The 20,232-nt window shown below is 44.2% G+C and overlaps 2 protein-coding genes across 15 annotated transcripts in view; one reads left to right on the top strand and one right to left on the bottom strand.

Annotated features, from left to right (window-relative positions):
* The window catches only part of LOC135895820 (uncharacterized), a 155,821-nt gene that overhangs the window by 9,997 nt on the left and 125,592 nt on the right, over positions 1 to 20,232 (top strand). For 3 of the 7 annotated variants that reach the window (XM_070523609.1, XM_070523611.1, XM_070523610.1), the window contains exons 2-3: positions 265 to 410; positions 5,465 to 5,560. In XM_070523609.1, coding sequence (XP_070379710.1) covers positions 265 to 410; positions 5,465 to 5,560 — 242 coding nt within the window. Of the gene's footprint in view, positions 1 to 264; positions 411 to 2,417; positions 2,611 to 4,872; positions 5,234 to 5,464; positions 5,796 to 20,232 lie in introns of those variants that run through there. The other 4 variants (XR_010562484.1, XM_065424022.1, XR_010562492.1 and 1 more) reach the window with 3 other exon arrangements.
* LOC135895788 (uncharacterized) overlaps positions 1 to 20,232 on the bottom strand; it is a 50,608-nt gene that overhangs the window by 3,381 nt on the left and 26,995 nt on the right. For 5 of the 8 annotated variants that reach the window (XM_065423957.1, XM_065423975.1, XM_065423967.1 and 2 more), the window contains 6 exons: positions 20,112 to 20,232; positions 18,464 to 18,623; positions 15,749 to 15,867; positions 10,719 to 10,881; positions 5,773 to 5,955; positions 2,862 to 2,984 (listed from right to left, as the gene is read on the bottom strand). The exon at positions 20,112 to 20,232 is cut by the window's right edge and continues 108 nt beyond it. In XM_065423957.1, the coding sequence (XP_065280029.1) occupies positions 2,862 to 2,984; positions 5,773 to 5,955; positions 10,719 to 10,881; positions 15,749 to 15,867; positions 18,464 to 18,623; positions 20,112 to 20,232 (869 nt within the window). The remainder of the gene's footprint in view (positions 1 to 2,861; positions 2,985 to 5,772; positions 5,956 to 10,718; positions 10,882 to 15,748; positions 15,868 to 18,463; positions 18,624 to 20,111) is intronic. The other 3 variants (XM_065423982.1, XM_065423991.1, XM_065424001.1) reach the window with 3 other exon arrangements.

Raw genomic sequence — 20,232 nt, 5'->3', positions numbered from 1 at the left:
TTTATCACATAGTTTGAAGAAGAATGCAGAACGATATTGTGTTGATGTATTTTTTTCTTAGCGTAAATAAAGGCAAGTTCCTTCACAGATTCTTAAAAAATCTGGAAACTAACATCAAAAGCAGCGAAGCTGTGTAGGCGAGTTTTCGCGCCCTTCAGAAGCACTAGGGGTCTGTTCGCGGGCTCACAGCCTCACTCGAACGAAGTAGTAGTTGCTGCTGCGTTAGCCAGTTATGTTTTAATGGCAGGTGCGGTTTCCACGCAGGTGGCTTTCAAGCGAGGCCTTGGCTGGCTGTGCTTAGTGACGGCTCCCGTGCAGGCGGCATTGCATCAACGCACCACCGGGTTTCACCGTTACAGCCGTACAAACTCCTAGACGACAGCTCCAACGTGAACGCGGTAGAAAACGAGGTGAGAAACGAAAACTGTAGATTACTAGTTAAAACAATTTTGCCTATAAGCAGTGTCGCGTACTTTTTATTTCGAGAGTGCCACTACACTCTTAGGCAAAGTTACACCCTTTGGCTAGCCCCTTCTGTCACACAACAATAATCGTTATCTTCGTTGATGCGTTTCCTTTCTTTAACGCTGCGAGCGCGGAACTTTCCAGCAATGAACGGCAGACGCGTTATCAGAAGGGGCACTCCAGAGGGTGTAAACTGCTCTATGCTGATAACGCGCATGCCGTTCGTTACACTCTAAGAACAGTTTACACCCTTTGGCTTGCCCCTTCTGCCACACAAAAATAATCGTCATCTGCCTTGATGCGTTTCCTTTCTTTATCGCTGCGAGCCCAGCACTTTCCAGTAACGAACGGCACGCGCGTTATCAGCATAGAACAGTTTACACCCTTTGGAGTGTCCCTTCTGATAACGCGCGTGCCGTTCGTCGCTGGAAAGTTCCGGGCTTGCAGCGATAAAGAAGGGAAACGCATCAAGGCAGATGACGATTATTTTTGTGAGGCAGAAGGGGCAAGCGAAAGGGTGTAAACTGTTCTTAGAGTGTACTGGAAAGTACCGGGCTCGCAGCGTTAAAGCAAGGAAATGCATCAAGGCAGATAACGATTATTGTTGTGTGGCAGAAGGGGCAAGCCAAAGGGTCTAACTTTGCCTAAGAGTGTAAAGAGGGACAAACATTTTGCTGAATTCTCGCTAAATTCTGCTGACGTTGTCACATTTATCGCTGAAACTGTTAAAAAATTTGGGCCGCTTTGCAACACTGTAAAACGAGATAATGTAGCATGTTGCGCACCCACCGAAATGTTTTGTGCTCGTCCAGTGTCCGAACAGGTGAGTAATAAAAGTAACTTTACAACCATGGAGCAATTGGCTTGAACGATACGTGTATTTCAGGAAAGAACGCATAAGGACAGGTAAAGTTGTGTATCTACCTTCGTGCGATAAGATTATATATCCAGCCCAGTTCACAACGCCATACGTAATCCGAGCCAGCACTACAGCATACTTGTTCTGGCGTTGCCTCCTAATTTTCTGGTGTTCGGCGCTCGTGAGAGTAGAACTAAATTCAGCAGCGCGGGCTTCTGCACGTTGTTATCGCGCCGATGACAATCATGTGTGTAAATTACACAGGTCATTTGCAGCGCTGCCGGCTCTAGTTCCGGTTGAAATGGTGGTGCAGTTTTCAGTTATCTGAAAGCCGTGAGAAACGGAATCCTTGCATCCAGACGCTCCTCAGCTTCGCGTTAAAGAGCCCAGCTGCTACATCTGCTCTTTTCAACCGTTCTTATATTGTATTACTACTCACAATGGGCCCCGTATTCGAAAAAGCTCTTAGGATAAAAGCTTTTGTACAGAAAAATCCAGCCAATCTTCATCGTGTGCATACGATTCAGGAAGGCTGCCGGCCAATGGCAAAAATCACTTACGAACACAAAAGTTTGTGTACGGGGCCCCTGGTGTGTTATCTTACGACAGTATTTAGTGCAAACTTAATTTACTGTTACACTTGCTAACGCCCAGTAATTAAACGTAGTTAGTGAAACACCAGCAACCACAGCGTTAAGATCCTGCGGTATTAACATACGGCCTCTATTACCAAACTTACGTCCAGGAATCTGGTACATAAAGCTGTGTTCCTTCTGCCGCTACATGTCACTAACATGCTTTTTCGTCGTCTTGTACGTACAGTCATTAGGCATTCTAAATGTCTGATACGTGGAAATTGCTTTTTCTATACTTCGAAATTACCTTAGGAAGTTATTTTACGTTATTAGTTTGCGTAGTTCTTATTGCGTTGTGTTTACTACAGCTGCCACGGTGCTTATGACTTTATTCCTAGTTCGGGCTGAATTTTTATTACTTTCAAAATTAACCTTGACAGCCCGCGTTCAAACTGGCGAAACCGCAAGACAGCGATAATGCAAAACCAAGCGTCATTTTTTTTATTTTCTTTTTTCAGCGTTTCTTCACGATGTACATATTTCGTTTCTCGCCGCCGCTTTCGCCATCTCTACCATAGCCCAACAGGGAGTCCTGTTGATTACACCATTGAAATGGATCGAGTGGATGAAGGCGCCTTCTCTCATACCAGTTTTTCTAAAGGCTTCGCTACCGTATATTCACAATGCGTACAAATGACCACACAAAGGGTGACCGAGGCGAGAAATGTTTCCGGAATAAATCCATACATGACCCTCTGTCAGGGAATTTCTTATAAGTTGATTTTATCATCTAGTTTGAGGGCACAAAAAAAACGTTGCGCTGCAGTGGATATTTAATGACGTTCTTCTTCGACCCATTCGACCAATTTCCACGCCCCCCCCCCCTCCTCCAAATGATGATCCTAGGCAACGATGTGCCGCATTACTGGACACAAAAATTTAGGCGTTAGCTTTCCACTCACCTTCTCTCTCAGTGTACTCTCCGCTTCAAAAGTGAAAACCTTAGAGGAGTTGACGAGGAAGACTGATTTATAGTTAGGTGAGTTCTTGTAAGTGGATAGGCCTGTACCTTGTGCCTGGCAGACCTTCGGTTGACCAAAAATAGTGCAAAAATATTGCATATAAATAGCAAGTATCGGGATACACCGTTCTATGATCCACATTATAATCAGTGCGCACGTTATTTTTTTTTGAAGTTACTTGCGTTCTTCATGAGCATCAATGAATGTTGAAAAGCATCTCCTAAGTTATTTTTTTTTAGGTTTTTGTGTCCTTCGCGTAAATTCATCTAAACTGGCGATGATTGCATAACTGCCGTGCTGCCAAGTTATGACTGGCGTTTCCGTTCCTTTATTTTCGCATAGTACGAATATTGCAGTAGAGCGGCAAGTTGGGCTGCAACGCGGGTGACTGCACTGTAAACACGCAGACAGGAGGAGTAGAAGTGGACAGGACTGTGCGCGCTCCGTTCACTTCTACTGCTGTTTTCCGTGCGTTTATAGCGCAGTAACTCACCTTACTGCAACTAGGAAGATTGCCAGCAAACGCCCATAAAGCAGTGTGCGGGCAAAAAGCCATGCAGAAGAGATTGTAAAGATGAACGCAATAATTTACCTGATCTTCTAAAGTAGATCGATTTTCCTAGTGCCATAACATTATGTTACGAGTTAGTTAGAAGGCAGACTAAAATAAGTGAGGCAGCGCAAATTCTTCCCATGGAAGCCATGCAACACCGATTGAAACTCCAGGTACTTATTGCGCTAATTACACGATAAAATACCATTTATTCTTGCCCGCTATTTAAGACAGAGTGAAGATGAGGTAAGAAATTAATGCCATGGTGTATATTTCCTGCATAAACTAGCGGCGAAAATTCGTAGAATAGCACGTGCCTATTCCTTGTACGCAAGAAAATGCGTTGGCTTGACATCGCCGCCCTTACATTAGCCCTCAGATGAAGTTCGTCGTTCATTTAGCGTCCAGGTATGAACGCCCACTGGCGCCACGAGGAACAGTAGACAGTGTCAGAGCAGGAACTTTTCATGACAATGGTACACAAAATTAAGGACGTGGAGATGAGGCGCTGATATTATTCGTAGTCACCTGAATTTGTTGTCACCACGCGAACTCGCAGTCTACAGGAAATTTTGGTGTAACAACAATGCAGTAAACAACGATACGGTGCTTTTACATGTTATACGCAGAGAGCTTCATCCAGTATGGCTGACGAACAATTCGAGCATCCAGGCCACTCAGAGATTTTCCTCCTTTTCACCCAAGGCATCGCGCTTTCATAACCGCGTCTCTTCGTAAGCATAGTAAGCAGGAAAGGAAACTTCTTTCACAAATTTTCAAAGTGCGTCACAAATTCAAGTATAGTATGGAGTAGTGCGGGGATCCTCTAGAAAACAAAATTGATGGGCCAAATTCAGAGTGCTTTTCAATCGTAAACGCTCCATGTCGTAACATGGCTGGCCACATTCGCTAATACCATGTCCTTGGCTGGAATATGCCTTACCAGTACTTGTAGCGTAAGTGGTCCTTTTCAATACAGACCCGGATTTGGAAACATCGGTGGCTGCGCATATTTAGCTGTGGTATTACAGGTCAGTAATTAGGAATGTTCAGAGGGACGTCATCACAACGACTTCAGCGCGCTCCATACGTGTGGTGGTTTAGGCGGCTGTCTACAAAAGGTCACCGCCCCGCACCTAGGCTAAAAATTCATATGTCTCAAGATGACATGATGAGATATGAAAAAGCGGTAAAAGTAGAAATGCTCTTAGATGAAAAACACTCGGAGCTGTATGCGATAGTTTACTTCATAGCGTATCTTCAAAACTTTGCGTGGCAGTATCACGTTGCCGACTTCTTTCGGCACGTATAAGGAATAGCTGGACCAAATCTACTGTTTGCTATGCATATGTTCTGACAGAATATTTACCGCTTCCTTTTACGCCACCGCAAGCTAAGCAGGGAGAAGCGGACCAATTGGCAACACCCGCACCACTCTTTGCATTCGTCAGATCATACTTAAAGAATTCCAGAAGGAAGCAGTTGATGGAGCGGCGCCGCTGTAGCGGCAACGCTACATATGAAGTGATGAAAGTATGAAGCTAAACCAAAGAAGCTACGCAAGTCCTTGGTGCATTAAGACACAGAGGTCTGAGATCTGAGTATTGTCATGCTATTTTATTTTCTTTCCTCGCTTTTTATTCTGATGTGTTTTTTATATGTAACTTGGGTTCTGTGTCTACTTTTATGTTGCCACTCTACTAATTTGATGTTCCGTAACTTTTAATGTGCGTTCATGCCTCTGTGTTTATCTGCGTGGTTCCGCTGCCTGTCGGGTTCTGCCACTCAAGCCCAATGAGGCTTTGTCAGGTTATGTTTGTACATTTTTTTCAATACTTGGCGCAATAAAGTATTATTATTATTATTGAGGCCTGGGAAGCGGAAGATGGTGGTAATCTTATCGCTGTTAGGTCGAATGCGGGCCTTATTGACAAAGTAGCCGAGCACTTTAATCTTTTTTACTGACGAAATGGCACTTTTGTGTATTCAGCTGAAGACCAGCAGCAGAGAGGCATGTGAGATGTTCATCGAGGCCCTGCAAGTGCTCATGGAAGGTCGAAGGAAGTATGACTATGCCTGCATCAAGGTAGAGTAGGCAGGCCTTGCACTTCGGGCCCCATATTACCGCCCTAACAAGGTACCTCAAAAAAGCCATAACAAGCCGTAACGTACAACAAGCCACCTCAAAATTGAGCCATGCTACCTCCGTATGACGCGACCATCGATGTATGGAAAATTTATTTATTCAATGATTCGTCTGGAAGCAAGCTTTGTAAAAGGGGAAACGTAAATACTCACTGAGTACGGTGGCATGTCTTCAACCTTGTCTAAGTCATCGCATCCATCCAGAAGCTTGGGGTTGTGCGCTGAGTAAGCATTAGCCGTGAACCAACGGCCCTTAAGAGTCACAGAGACGGCGATAAAAATCATAACATTTACACTCGTGTTTCGAAGATACCCAAGAAACTTGGATGAATCTGCCTGTGGGAGTGAAGACACAGGCATTCAGTCCCCTCAAGCATCACTGTAAAAACTTAATGCCTTTCTTGGTGCTTGTTTTTGGCATGGATAACACTACGTTAGCATTACTTGTATAAAAACGTTATTACACACACAGAGAGAGCTCGAACTACAGATGAGATAAAAATGCCTTGGTTGAGAGCTGTGCATCAATTACAACTAGCAGTAATTCTGAGAGTATTGGCCTCGAAATCTGTAATACGAGACTTTGACGGCAATTAGTATATATTTCGTTCTGTTGTTGCGTTGTCTCTCGAAGCTGTCATCGTGTTGCAAGAAAGCTTGTGGTTAGGCTAGCTGCTACAAGGTCTTTCTAACAAATATATTGCTCGTGATTTCATTATGTTTACCTGCCACAAAAACACGACACAAAAAACGTACCTAATCTGTAACAACCCCTGATTTGACCTTTCTTCTTAAAGCGATACTCACATGATTTATTTTAAGTCATACGTTGCGGTAAATGACGGTCATATACAGCTAAACCATAAAAGAGTAGTTACGATCGCCACAGAGCCCCGCAAATAATTTAATCAAATAGCTTTTCTAAATCCGGTTCCGGTTTCATTTCCCGGGCTAATACTGTGTCGAGACGTCATGACACAGCAAGTGTTCACGTGGGAGCAGTCACGAGTGGCACGAGTTTTCGCGTGGGAGCAGGCATTTCGCCGTTTCGACCTAAGCTACGGCTCGTCCGGTTACCTCGTATGCTGCTGCTGCTGCTGCTGCTGCTGCTGCTCGTTGGGAGAGCCGATGTGGCCACGCGCAGCCGCCGACTTCGGCGGTGGCTGCATGTGGTGTGGCTCAGCGCAGCCTCGTGGGCCCTCTCTCGAAAGCGATCTGCTGTGGGTGCAGAACCTGGCCGACGGCTAGTGAGTATGTGTGCGCTCTGTTCTCGGCGCTTAGTGTGCGCTGCAGCGAAAGGCAGCACGAAGGAGCATGTGATCGCTCCTCCTTCCGCTCTTCACATCACGCCAGTGTTTTGATGACGAGTGTCCGCGATCATCGAGTGAGATGTGTCTATGTTGGTCTGTGAGCTCGTGACACTATGCTTGTTTATTTAGTTAGTAGGCGAATATTTACAAGCTTATGCGGCCGATAAAAGTACTATCCTTGCTTCGTATAGTTGTCTAATAATTTGCTGTTACAAATGATGTTTCGTCTCTCGAGCAAAAATGAAAAAAAAAGAGTTTCATTCTAAATATATCATGCACGCATCGTCGTAGAGGCGAAATATCTGATTGCCAAGTTGAAACCGGCCTCTAGATCAGACACGTAGTCCTCAAAGCAGTTGGTATACACTACAGTAGATCTTCACAACACAGTAAAGATACTAAAACAGGCGCACCACTGACGAATTGTTCTTCGGAACAAATGGCCTTGTGCAATTTAATTCAGGGCTTCCAAAGCAGAAATCTTCCGGGAGCAAAGCTATCCTTGGGCCCTAGCGAGCTCAAAGACATCGATTGGCATCTGTGTATACCAGAGCAACAATATGAGCGAGAGGGTGTCCGAAGCACCGCAGAATCCGTCGGTAACGTCTAAGGGCTTCGTGTGTTTCTCACAAAGGCTTTAAAACGGTTCTTAATTTAGCCTCATAAGGTTCAGCAGCTCATGTGGGCGTTATGTAAGGCAATGTCGCAACCATCTAGCAAGTGCAACATACACGCCTTCACGCTGCCATGGTAGGCTAGCCGCACAGCACTTGTAAGCATTCATGTTCGTTTTGAATGTTGTTGCTATTGATGCTGGAAGACGAGGAGACACCGTTTCAGGTTTTTATCTTTTGTGTTTTTTTTTACTGCAAGAGCAGTTCAGTGCTCAAAGCAAGGTGTGCTTTGACCATTCCTCCAATTAGTTACGCTGAATACGACGGTTGTATTCATTCACGACACCGATCGATGATGTTTTTTCATCGTAGGCCACTGAGTCATTGCCTGCTACACCATTTCCACAGTGAAGAGAAGAAAAAAATCCACGAAGGCCTCCATGCAGATAGGGTTGAGGATTGGGCGAGTGGGTATGGTATTCTAAAACTGGTACAGCGAAACATAGAAAGGAATAAACAAGCCTAGCCGGCCAGATTAAAGAACGGAGCGCTCTGTTGTTTCATCTGGCCGGCATCAGCTTGTTTCTTCCATTATATGTTGTGCTGTACCAGTTGTAGATTTGAAGGCACGACGGGGAATCAATATGCATTTAGAAAGTCTATCACGCAAACCACTAAGCAAAAGTTCACCTTCTTTTTTTCTTTATTACATGGAAAGCCGCACATCGAAGCAGCACAAATGGGAATTCAATATGAGTACATCTTATAACAAATATATATACATCAGGCGCGCATGCGTATAAATTCAGCATCTACATTAAATCTTGCTAGAGCTGGGCAGTGAGTGCAAGTTTTCGTGCTCCACACAGACTCAGCGAGCAGTGGCATCTGTCCATTTATTTCGGAGGCCACAACTAGCAATACTGCAGTGCATGAAGAATGTACAATAGGTGAATGGCATAAAAATTACGTTTGACAAAGTGACGGGATAGTGAAATCCTTCGTTGTAATGTTTGTGAAAATAACGCTATCGGCACAAAGGAAGCGCACGTGACAATGACGACGATAAAACTCATACATTGCACGCTGCCCATACCCAGAATAGCGGATGTGCCAAAGATAACGTTGCTGAAGGACAACAACACCGAACGCATCGGCAACGTATTACCAACAACGACATCGCAGCTGCAAGGCCATGTAATTTACATAGTAGCTCACAGTATTCCAAGGCACCAAGTGTCCTATACTAGTAGTTTCGCAAATGTACAGAGAAAAGGAAATCGCTACAATCTCATAGGTGCCACTGTTTCATTTTACCACGGAAACAAGGAATTACAGGAGTTTTCTCCTCAACCTATTCGAAGATCCCAGGTAGGGCCTTCAAAACGAGTCATCGAGCCTTAAACACAATCTAACACGGCAACCGATTCATCAGCACATGTCTAAACATTAATTTACACCAAACCAGAATTTATGAATATTGTGCAGAAAACCTTGACGGTGATTGCCAATGTGTGCGGATAGCCCAAACGAACAAACGAACGGACCAACGAACCAGTGGTCATATGAGCGAGCGAACAAACGAAAGAACGAAGGAACAAACGAACTAACGAATCAACAAGCTGATGAACCAACGAGCGACATCCCCCTAAAGCCCCTTCCCATTCATCTCCTTCCCTGGTCTTCTAGCAACTCTCTTGTTTGAAGAGCTCGCGCATGACAACCTCCCACCTTCTACAGGGGGGACGAGGGGGGGGGCGGAAGGGGGGGGTGGAGGTCGATGCAGCCCAGTTGCATGAAAGCACGCGGCCCTCCCTTCGGCGTCATTGTATCGCAAGCTCGACCATCGCCTACTACCCACACCAACCACAGATCACCGCCCACAACCCAACGAGCACCGCTAATCACGAAGGCGCGTCAAAGATGCAAAGAACGCTGTTCGCTTTCAAGTGATGCATGAAGACGTCATTTTTGAAGGACTTCTCAAGCGCAACCCTGCAGTCATATCGGGCAGCTACGTGCTCGGGTGGTGTCCTGCTGAACGATGGAAAGAAAACATATGCCTATTTTACGCAAATAAAAAAAAACACAATGCACTCATCATTACCTGAAACATATACAATGTATAGTAGTATCTGGACCACCCGCAAAAAACAAGAATGTATAACCTTAAAGACTTGGACTAACAACTGTGAATGAAGGGTTGTACTATTCCCTGCGTTTTAATTAAATAAATATAGCCTATTCAGAACACGCTGGTCTGTCCGTGAGCGCATTTCTAATTCCACAGCATGCATTACTCTATAATACTGAAAGAAAGCCGTGTACACCACAAAGAAGAAAAGGTCAGGACTTATCTAATCCACGCGATTCTTTCTGTGCTGTCACCATTTATCGTTATACCCTTGAAATATGGTAATAAATATTCATAATATATTTTTTTACATTTATATAAGACTGCGTCCTTCCAACCTTACAAACCAACCTATAGTGCTGAGTACTTGTCCGGTTCCCTCTACTGGTGAAACGCAATTGCTACAAGGAAAAAGAAATCAGGAGACCAGCACGAACCAACAAATAAGATGCTGGACTTTAGTGTGGCAGATCGCTGCTTAAAGCAGCATGACTTCGAGGCCGGAAGAATCGCTGTCTGCTCTCTTTTTTGTACGTTTTTTTTATATATATATTTTCGCCGAACCTGGACAAATATGACTTGTAATATGAATTATCTACACTAGCATTCAATAAGCCACCGTCTTGATAATAGTGTTTCTTCTCCTCTTTCCTTTATTTTTCTCAAACGGCTTATTCAACAATGTACAAGTGCATAGGTAACAAGTTCAATAATGCGGGTGTAACACAGATAGACTATTTACAGTGGTGAATCAGCAGTGTCGTCTCGATGATCTTCAGCGCAATAGACAAACCCACTGACTTGCGTACCGCTGAGTTGTGATTCAAAACATTATCGCGAGCCCTCGCTTTATCGGTGGGCGAGGGCATTTTTGCAGCGGGTGGAGGAATGGCTTTTTAAGATTTTCGCGAGCGCACTGAAGACCAGTAAGCGCGTGTGTTGCAATAAAACGTGTTTGTGCTCCAGCTACGTGGACACTCAGCGACGTAAGCAAGCTCTTCGCATAGTCGAAACAAAAGACCTGATTAGGCCCATGCTCACCATTGTCGAAAAAAAGGTCCAGTTGAATGCGTCCTGAAACGCGTACATCAAGGGTGGCAAGATGTAGCAATTGCGGTGCGCTGCTGTTTTGTTGTACGGTGGAAGGGCGAAGCTTGAGTACGAGGTGTGGCTGATGATTACGAAATGAGTGGGCCCGTTGACACTGCAACGAAGGACACGGTTTACGACACGGTATCTCATGCTTCCGGATGCACGCATTCTTTTTTTCTGTCTCGCATTCTTTGTTTGTTTGTTTCTTTTTCTTCCCTCTTTTGTCAACAGGAATCGTATTTGATGAAAAGTGCGGCAAAATGCAGAGCAAGTTGATAGGGAATAGGGGTACACGAAGAAGACAGGCGTACGGAACAAGGACACAAAAAGAGCGACAACCTCACTACAGACGCGCTTGCACAAATGGGACGGCAGCGCATCTAATCGCGTATTAAGCACATCGCGTCCACATAACTGGTGATAACACACAAAGACGAATTGCATCAGTTTGCAAGGAGAGGGTATGAAGACTCCCGTGGTGTGTATATACAGGGTGTCCCACAAAACTTGAGCCAAGTATCTAAAAATGAAAGCTGCGTCGGAAGCGAATTGAACCGAACGCATACTATTAGCAAGAGCCTATAGTAACACGGACATTTGTGTTTTTCTCCATACCTCAGTAATTAATTAGGTTTAATGGCCCAACTTTTTATTTATTGACTGAGTACCCCAAATGACATGCAGATTTCTAGAACACCTTCAGAAACCACCGATCGAGTTGGTTCCTTCACAGCACGCCTCACGTAATTCTTTTTTCTGGACTTCAAGGAAAGTACGCGAAACATGAAAAAATCCACCTGACGGAGTATTTGCGCGTAGTATTGCGCTGTTTTCAAGCGTGCGTTCGGTCAACAAGGTTGGCTGCATCGTGACTGACGACGAGGAAGTGGCATGGCATTCTTTATCTCAGCGGCAGCGCCCGGCCAGCAGCATGCTTTTTTGAAGTCATCTGACGGGAGCCGACCTTGCTCACCGAACGCACGCTTGAGAGCAGCACGATACGACTGCGCAAGCATTCCGTCACGCGGCTTTTTTTCATATTTCGTGGGCTTTCCTTGCAATCCGGAAGAAAGTGACTACGTGCGAGGTATCGTAACGTAAAGAACTCGATCGGTGGTTTCTGAAGGTACTCTACAAATCTACGTATCATACTTGCGGTCTTCAGCCAATAGTTAACATATGGGTTAAAAAACCTTTACTAATTATTGAGTTATGGGAAAACAAAAAATTGGCTGAGTTACTATTGGCTATTGCGAATAGTATGCGTTCGGTTCAATTCGCTTCCGACGGGCATTTCATGTCTAAATTCTTGGCTCAAGCTACCTGGCACACCTTGTATACCGTATAAACCGAGATGGAAGACGGATGCCAGCGTGTACTCCCTCCCACTCGCCTACGAAACGCATTATTTAGGAACTGGTTCTTGCTTGTATAAAACGAACGATAATACGCCACATGTAAACGCTGTCGCATGTTGGTGCCGCGGTGTCATAAGACATTCGATACGCTATACTGTCGAATTCGTGTGAACGCGATCTGTGTGTCGCTCTGGGATATCCTTGGAGGAAAAAATTGAATATGCTTGCATATATATGTCAATAAAATGCTCCTTCAAGTGTTCATTAACACAGACGTACTAATTGGAATTTTTTAAGAATCGACACGTCCTATAGGGACGCTAAACCCAGTTCTTTCGCTTATTTGACGTGCAAACGTGTTCTTCGCGTTCCCGACATGTATTCTTGCGTATATGCGCTCTTAAAATGCTTTCTTTTTCTCTCTTTCTCTCGACCTCAGCGTTTCATTGCGTATATCACTGTCCTGTGGCAGAAACTAAATCCTTAAGACAGGCCGAGATGTAAAATACGGATTAATAGAGACCCAATAAAAAAAGAACCGTGCACATTACGCAGACGGGCACCTCTCAGCACGTTGCAATGACTGTGGTTGCTCACCGTTGCCTTCAAGCTGCCACATAATCAGCTACCATAACGTAAGATGCACGCGGGAAATCAAAGAGGCGAAAGCCACCATCAGCGATGGAGCGAAATGTGTCAGCACACCATTGGTTTTGTTAACAAAAAATGACGTCCCGTGCATTGCGGGCACGTTAACGGTCAGATCACGGCCAAGCGCACACAAGGACAACGTGAGGAGAAGGCAACGCAAGCGCTTGCTTCCAACAGGTCGCGTGCTTACAAAATTGAATCATTTGAACACTTTCCTTCATGACGTCACAAGAGCGAAATGCCGCCATCAGGTATAGCCGTGCTCAGAAACTTAGTTTCTTTGGACGACAGAAAAACAGAAGGTGCGCTGAGACACTACACACCCGCCTTCCTAATGCAATCTGCTTCACGTATCTCCCTAACATCCTGATTTTATTTTTGGCTACTATCCTACATAAGTTGAACAAGCATTTACACGGCTTCTTGTTGTGTATTCCACAGTCACGACAACGTACAGGAAGATTGTCATCCCGGTCGTTCCCCCCAGCTTCCTCCTGTGTTCTATAGAAGTCCTTCATTCAGGCACTTCCCGGACGTTAACGATCCCCTGGCGATCAGAAATAATCCGCAGTCCTCCACTACGGCGCGTTTCATAATAGAGTCGAGATTTTGGCACGTAAAACCAGAGTTCAATTGCACGGGAAAAGGTGATCCTTCTTTTAACAGTGAGATAAATAGGAGGCGTCACATGGCTGTGCGATGATGAATATATATTTGGGCACAAAAGTGAACATCTATTGTTAGAATCGCTCCCGTTAGTTTACCTGGGGAGCCTTGCTGTGTCTCTTTTCAAAGCGCTTTTCCCCACAGTAGGAATCGCTTACTACAGCTCGCCATCGCTGACCAAATGTTCCTTTTTATTTTTTTATTTTCTTAGAGACATTGTTAGCGTCACTTAAAATATATCTGTTAAATAATCAACAACATAGCCTGCCTACCTTACGGAGCCTCGGTGCGGTAAATGCTCGCAGCTATATTTTAACTTATTAGTTGTTTTTACCACGTCGCATTAGTCTAGGCCACTTTGCGAACACGCTTCGCTAGAGATGTTAAATGTTAATTGAAAACATGCACGCCTCATTCAAACACAGTTGCTATAGTAGCGATGTGCGGTTGCCCATTCTGGTTTCTTATTCTCATAACAACGCCCACAATCGTTTAGAGCAAACACCTTGCATGCAGCTACACATTAACTTACCCACAAGGGCCTTTCTCGCTAACAAAACACAAGAAAGATTACATGGCAACTAATCAGGTGTCCCATGCAGTGAAGTTCACGGCCGCCGAAATATTAGCACGTATGCGCGTACTTGTGAACCAGGAAAAAGTGTGATATCTTTGAAAAGAGGCACGCATATATCACATGCGCTTATTCAGGCCTCCAATGTAAGGGTTGCTTATGAAATAGAGCAGCCGTTAGGTGTACTTACGCAAACACTTTGTGGGCCATCTATTTATTTATTTATTTTTACTTTATCTATGTGCCTGTCCACCCTATAATTATTGTATGAAGCCTCAATTTTTCGAAAGCGCCACAAATATTTATTTGTACCTTTAATATACGCCTATTTCAAGACGCGCGCAACTGCAAAGCTGCTTCGACCATGAAGAAATGAAACTGTTCACGCCAGCGAAAGTAGAGGTTCCGGTCAAGAAAAAATCAACTGAAGCAAATCGCATAAATCAACGAGTAAATCAACAGCCCTCCAGTCAGCCCAGCGTTAAACGCTGCACAATGACCGAGTCGCCGAGAGCTGTGAAAGTGGCCTTTTTGTAAGTCTCTCAGCACAGGTGTACTGAAAGTGCCGACTCGAGCATTTTGGCATAGAAAAATCCGGCAACTGCATTGCCGTACCTTCTGTCGCAATACCGTGCAAATCGTGCATGTGCACGGCGGGACGCTGGCATTATATGACCTGTGCTCTTGATCTTTGACGCCAGTGCGCCTTTCATGCACGTAATCACTGGTCCAGTAAATCATGCCGATTTCTAGTGTCCGTTCAGTGGGTTTGTGTCTTCGTCTAGCTTAGCACTGCAGCAATGCTAACCGTGATTTACCGGCATTAGCCCATAAATCTTTCTGAATGCGTTGTATCGTGCGAGGGATAGCACATTTATCCCGAGAGAAAGAAAGCACTGATTTCGTAAATTCCTCCTTAAGTACGCGTAGCGCCACTTCCAACAAAACATCAGACTTGTTTAGTTCCTTTTGTGAGGGTTGCCCCGTGGTATACGTGTTCAACCTTAGACGAACAATTTGGCACACTCGAATTCGTCGTCTAGCCATCTGCTGGTCCTCAAGTCAGTTTACTACGAAGGAGATTCTTAAAGTTCACAACGTGTTATCCGCGAGATTCATAAGGCTAAAATTCCGGTAGTGAACCATCTGCCCTCGGACGGAACAGTGTGTGTTTTGATAAAAAACAGCCGCACAGGTGTACTTGTTCTGCTTTATAAGTGCGCGTGATGCTTTGTTTTATTTATTTATTTATTTATTTATTTATTTACTAATCTCGGACGGCTGTCCTCGGGCATGATCGATATGTGACCACAGGTGCACAAAAGGCTTGTTTCTTTCACGTGGTACTCTAGGGAACGGTAGTAAGGGCCATGTATCCGGCGCTCGCTTTGTCGAGGGGGCGTCCAGGACGTAGGATGGTTCGTGGCTTTGATTCTGATAAAACTGCAGTACACTGCATGCCAGCTAATCGTGAACAAAACAAGGAGTCTCACGAAACCCGTCATACGAGCACAGCTCGCTGGAGTGAGTTCACGCAAGTTGGTTCGAGAGCGAGCAACACTAAACAACAGCACAAGAAGGGGGACACAGATTACAGCGTTGATTTAAACAACAGTAAAAGGAGAGAAACACAGACTATACAGCAACCAAACCAACCCAAAATGTGTATACTCTTCTGGTTCGAGAGGCATCCAACATCCATAGAAGGGAGAGAAGTGACGTGAACTTACTTTTTCAAATGGTCAGCCACCTTCTTTACGAAAGGATCCATATCCGTACTTGTCACACCGAGCACTACAGCATAGTGATCTTTTGCTCCAGCTATCTTCACCAATTCCATGCGTAAGAACTGGGTGGAAACCCGGAAGAAACAAAACGTAAAAATGTCAAGGAGTTTCCCAAGCACACCCAGTTGGAATGTATGAGTACCGAATGGTCCCAATGGCCACTTGCTTTTCGTAGCCTTCGTCATGCTAAGTGATCGCAGTGTTTAATATCTCATTGATGAGTAATACAGAAACGCCACAAAAGTGATCAATGAACAAACATATAGGAGAATTTTTGTTCTTTCCTAACCAGAATTTCAATTGTCACAGCGTAAAACAAGAAAACAAAATGTTGCATTGAAAGGATTGTGGAAGGAGCACAAAATTGCAGCGGCATAAAATTATTAAGAAGGAAACTTTCCTATGGAAGGAACAAGATGTTTGTAATGAAAGATGAGCAGGGCAGTATCATCAGTACTGTTCAAAATGCAATAAATACAGAACATAAATTCTGTACTGAATTGTTCACTGTCCAGGGCAACCATGTAACCTTGATCAGATGTACTGACGAACGCGATACAGAAGCACCATGTGTAACTACGCGGCGGTGATGTTACAAGAGCTTTGCAAGATATGTCCTGGGGAAAAGCAGCAGGGTAAGATGAAGTAGCAAATGATTTCGTAGGAAATAGAGGGAAAAATGCACTCGAAAAATTTTCAGCCTTAACGCCTCATGAGTTCATGTGCCCCAGATATTTGAGAGAATACTAACAGCATGCTAAATCATAAAAAGAAAGAAGTTACCAAATTGAATTCAATCATTATCTTGCTTCCGGCATGCTACCAGTGATCCATGAAGACATGCAGTACACAACGCTTTATTTCAATCAACGCACACAGTAGGCGGGCTTTCGGAACGGTTATTTAGCAATGCATCACAGCCATGCCTCCAGTCAGGCTTTTGCAAAAGTTGCCGGTTATAACAAATCTCTTTATGTGACATCATAGGCTACGAAAAGGCTTTTGATTGAATTGAAGTACGAGTAGCCATGGGGATTTTCTGTAGCGAAGGAGTAACGAGAGCATACGTGAACGTTTACTTATCGTTTATTTATTTAGAGGGGGTGGGGTACAATCATACAACCAATACAACACGTTCCAACAATTATTAGTATTTAGGTGATAAACTCAAAACATAATCAGTTATTGCAATCTTGAAAGATAATGCCTCCTCGATGCAGGTGATGGAGGGAGGAAGGTGGTTCCACTCGGCACTGGTTTTGGGCAGAAATGAATCACAGAAAACCTTTGTGCGAGAGAAAGGGAAATCAACACTTTAAATCGATGATCAAGACGCGACGACATGTATACGAAGGCTCTGAAATGAAGTCTTGTTTAAGCGAATTATTTTGGTAAATGATTTTTTGAAAAAGGCGGAGACTGGAAATTTTTCTTTGAATCTGCAAAGTAATAAGGCCAAGATTTGACTTCATTAAAGAAACGCTAGCTGTGTGGAAATAATTGGAAAGGATGAAACGTGTTCTCAACTGATAAATAGCAAACATTGATGAATACTCTACCGGTACATTATTCACAAGCGGGAAGATATGGCAGATCGGTTCTGCGGAAGCTCGCAATGTGAAGGTACACTGGAAGCTTATTGGAAGAGAAAAAACAGTCACCCACCGAGATTGCAGCAATACCCCACAAAGGAAACGTATAAAGGTTTGTGAGAAAGGAAGCATCACCCTTGAGGCAAAAACATTGGTGCAGAACGAATGCTTAGACGGGATCGACGCCGGGTACGAAGGCGTTGGTCGCGGGCTGGAACCCCGGACTAAGCCGATATTTTCTTAAACAACTAAGCTTTATTCCTGAGAAACCAGTACGTGGGTTTTCTTTGTAGCTTCTTGCTAAGCAGTCTGGGTGGATGACAATTTTTCCCGTTCATGAACCTTCCTCCACTTCGCGGGCTTCCGCAAAACTGGCTTTCCATATTCAGTGTCTTCTGGCTGCCGATAAATTGTCCACGCGCAGCGATTTTCTAGCCTTCTGACTAGGAACACAACGATCTGGATTAGAGAACTGTGGAAGGCGATGCGCTAGAATACAAATTGAGGACGACGGTATTCGGACCGACCATCTAATGGCTAGTAAGATAACGTATTAAAGTTACAGATAGGATATCAAGAGATGGTGCGAGCCTTTAAATGAGGGCAGAGAAATGGGTGGCGTGATGAAAGTGGGAAACTGACGCAAGACAGGGGGTAATTCGAGATGGCTGGAAAAAGTTTTCGGTCGGCCAGTGAGCATACCATACGCTGATGCTAATAATTCTTAGAGCGCTGCAGATTGCTTTACGTATGCAAAATGCGCTCCGCAATCCAATCGTCGTGCTTCGAACGTAAACAACCAAATTATTTTCAGTTACATACGGTGACATGCATTGTCATTCTAACGATTTGAGGAGGATACTTCGCGCTTACCGCTGCTTAGCTTGCGCTTAAAGTGCCAGCACTTTAAACACTTACGCGTTGCTAAATTTCTCGCCATCAGTTTTTTCGTTTTTGCAGAGGCTGGCTTTTGACCCTAGAAAATATATCTCCTCTTCTGATTACCTTTCCAAGATCATCATTTCTAATGAATAGATCAAAAGCCGGCGAACAAAATAAGACTTACAGTGAGCGGTGTCCATACAGCCTCTGCCTTGTCGAGGCTATTAAAGGCCCGAATGTTCCCGTCCAAAGCACCGTAGTAGGAGCACTTATATTTGTTCCACATAGCTTTCAGAAAGTCTACCCAGTCTTTACCTGAGGTTAGACTCTGGTAACCGGCCGAGCTAAATAAAGAAAAAAAGCAGCAATATTTTTATTACAGTTATACTAATCAAAAGCTAGTGCAATAACAAACCATTACTCACAAAATGTAAGGTAAAGCAAGGAAAGAACTCATTCTGAAAAGCAAGGACAGCGCGAACATTCCAATTCAGACTACGTATAGGAGTACTGGTGCATCCCGACTTCTTCGCGTGCGCGTGTGTGTGTGTGCGTGTCTGTCTGTCTGTCTGTCTGTCTGTCTGTCTGTCTTTTGTTTGTCTTTCTCTCTCTCTCTGTGTGTGTGTGTGTGTGTGTGTGCGTGTGCGTGTGCGTGCGCGTGCGTGTGTGTGTGTGTGTGTGTGTGTGTGTGTGTGTGTGTGTGTGTGTGTGTGTGTGTGTGTGTGTGTGTGTGTGTGTGTGTTTTACGGCTTTAACCGGGAAGAGCATGAAGTTTGCAAAATGGTGCTTGAAATGAGGCAAACAGCTAGCACTCACTTTCCGTCAACGTGTAACCATAGTGTCATCTTTATTTCCGACGAGCGCTAAAAGACTTGTAAGTGAGGTGATTCTGACCTTATATCATCATAAAGCTGGCTTAACATTTTTGTATTGCACACTTTGAATGTAAAGTAACATTTTCGATTACAAATAAAGACATTATGAAATAATATTTACTAAAAATTCTCTAATTGAGAACTTGGTGAGATTAATATTATTGCAACATCGATTTTACGACCGCCAAGACCCCACATTAATATCCGACTATGTCTTTTCGCTCTTCCATCAGCAACAGACCCAGGAGGGACACCAGTGAAAATAAGACAGCTGAACGCTTAGGTATTGCACTCAACTTTAATGCTAATGTTGAGATAATATGCTAGAAGCGCTGCGTGTAACGCTTGCAACACTAACACACGTGTGTATCACAGACACTTGAGTAATGTGTCTCCGTACGACTGTAGTCACCACGCTCGCTCAACTCACAAGTGCGGGACACAGCGTGAGTAACATTAGGGCACAACATAATGGCAGATGCGCTGTCCTCTACTTATTATTACACAATGCTGGAGAGTTGTTTACAATATTAATACGTTCTTTATCCCTTCGTTTATATAGATAACATATGGCTTGCAACTTTTTTGGGGGGAGGGGGTGGTCATTGTCGAATTTCTAAACAAAACAATTCCCTAAATCAGCACTCCCCTTGCACCACCACTTTATTCTTACTTGTTCTTTCAGTTTTAATACGTTGCACTCAAATTATTGTACCTGTAATCCAGTGAGACCATTACACATGTCTATCATTAGGAAGCTTGTGTCCCAATGACAAACAAAAAACGGTGGACATGCATGGCTAGTCAAAGTTATCGACCTGCTGGCATGCAGATACCGCGCATGTCTTAAAGCATTATAACACTTGCATTTATCATTCTCGAAGGTATAAACACTCAACTGTTGCAGTTAGGAGAAGCCTTCCTTCAAGAAATTTATAACCAATCGGGCAGACTTACTGCGAGTCAAACGCTAGGCCCATCTTCGTTTTCTGCTTTTTCTTTCTGGAGTTGTCTGCGACGATCAAGAATTCTTCGACAACCCCGCTCGGAACTTTGGATATTCCATTCTTGTTGTCTC

This window comes from Dermacentor albipictus, chromosome 8 (assembly GCF_038994185.2).
Source record: "Dermacentor albipictus isolate Rhodes 1998 colony chromosome 8, USDA_Dalb.pri_finalv2, whole genome shotgun sequence".
NCBI classification, from domain to species: Eukaryota; Metazoa; Arthropoda; class Arachnida; order Ixodida; family Ixodidae; genus Dermacentor; species Dermacentor albipictus.
Note: the sequence above shows the minus strand (reverse complement) of the source record. Positions and strands in the feature narration are given on the sequence as shown.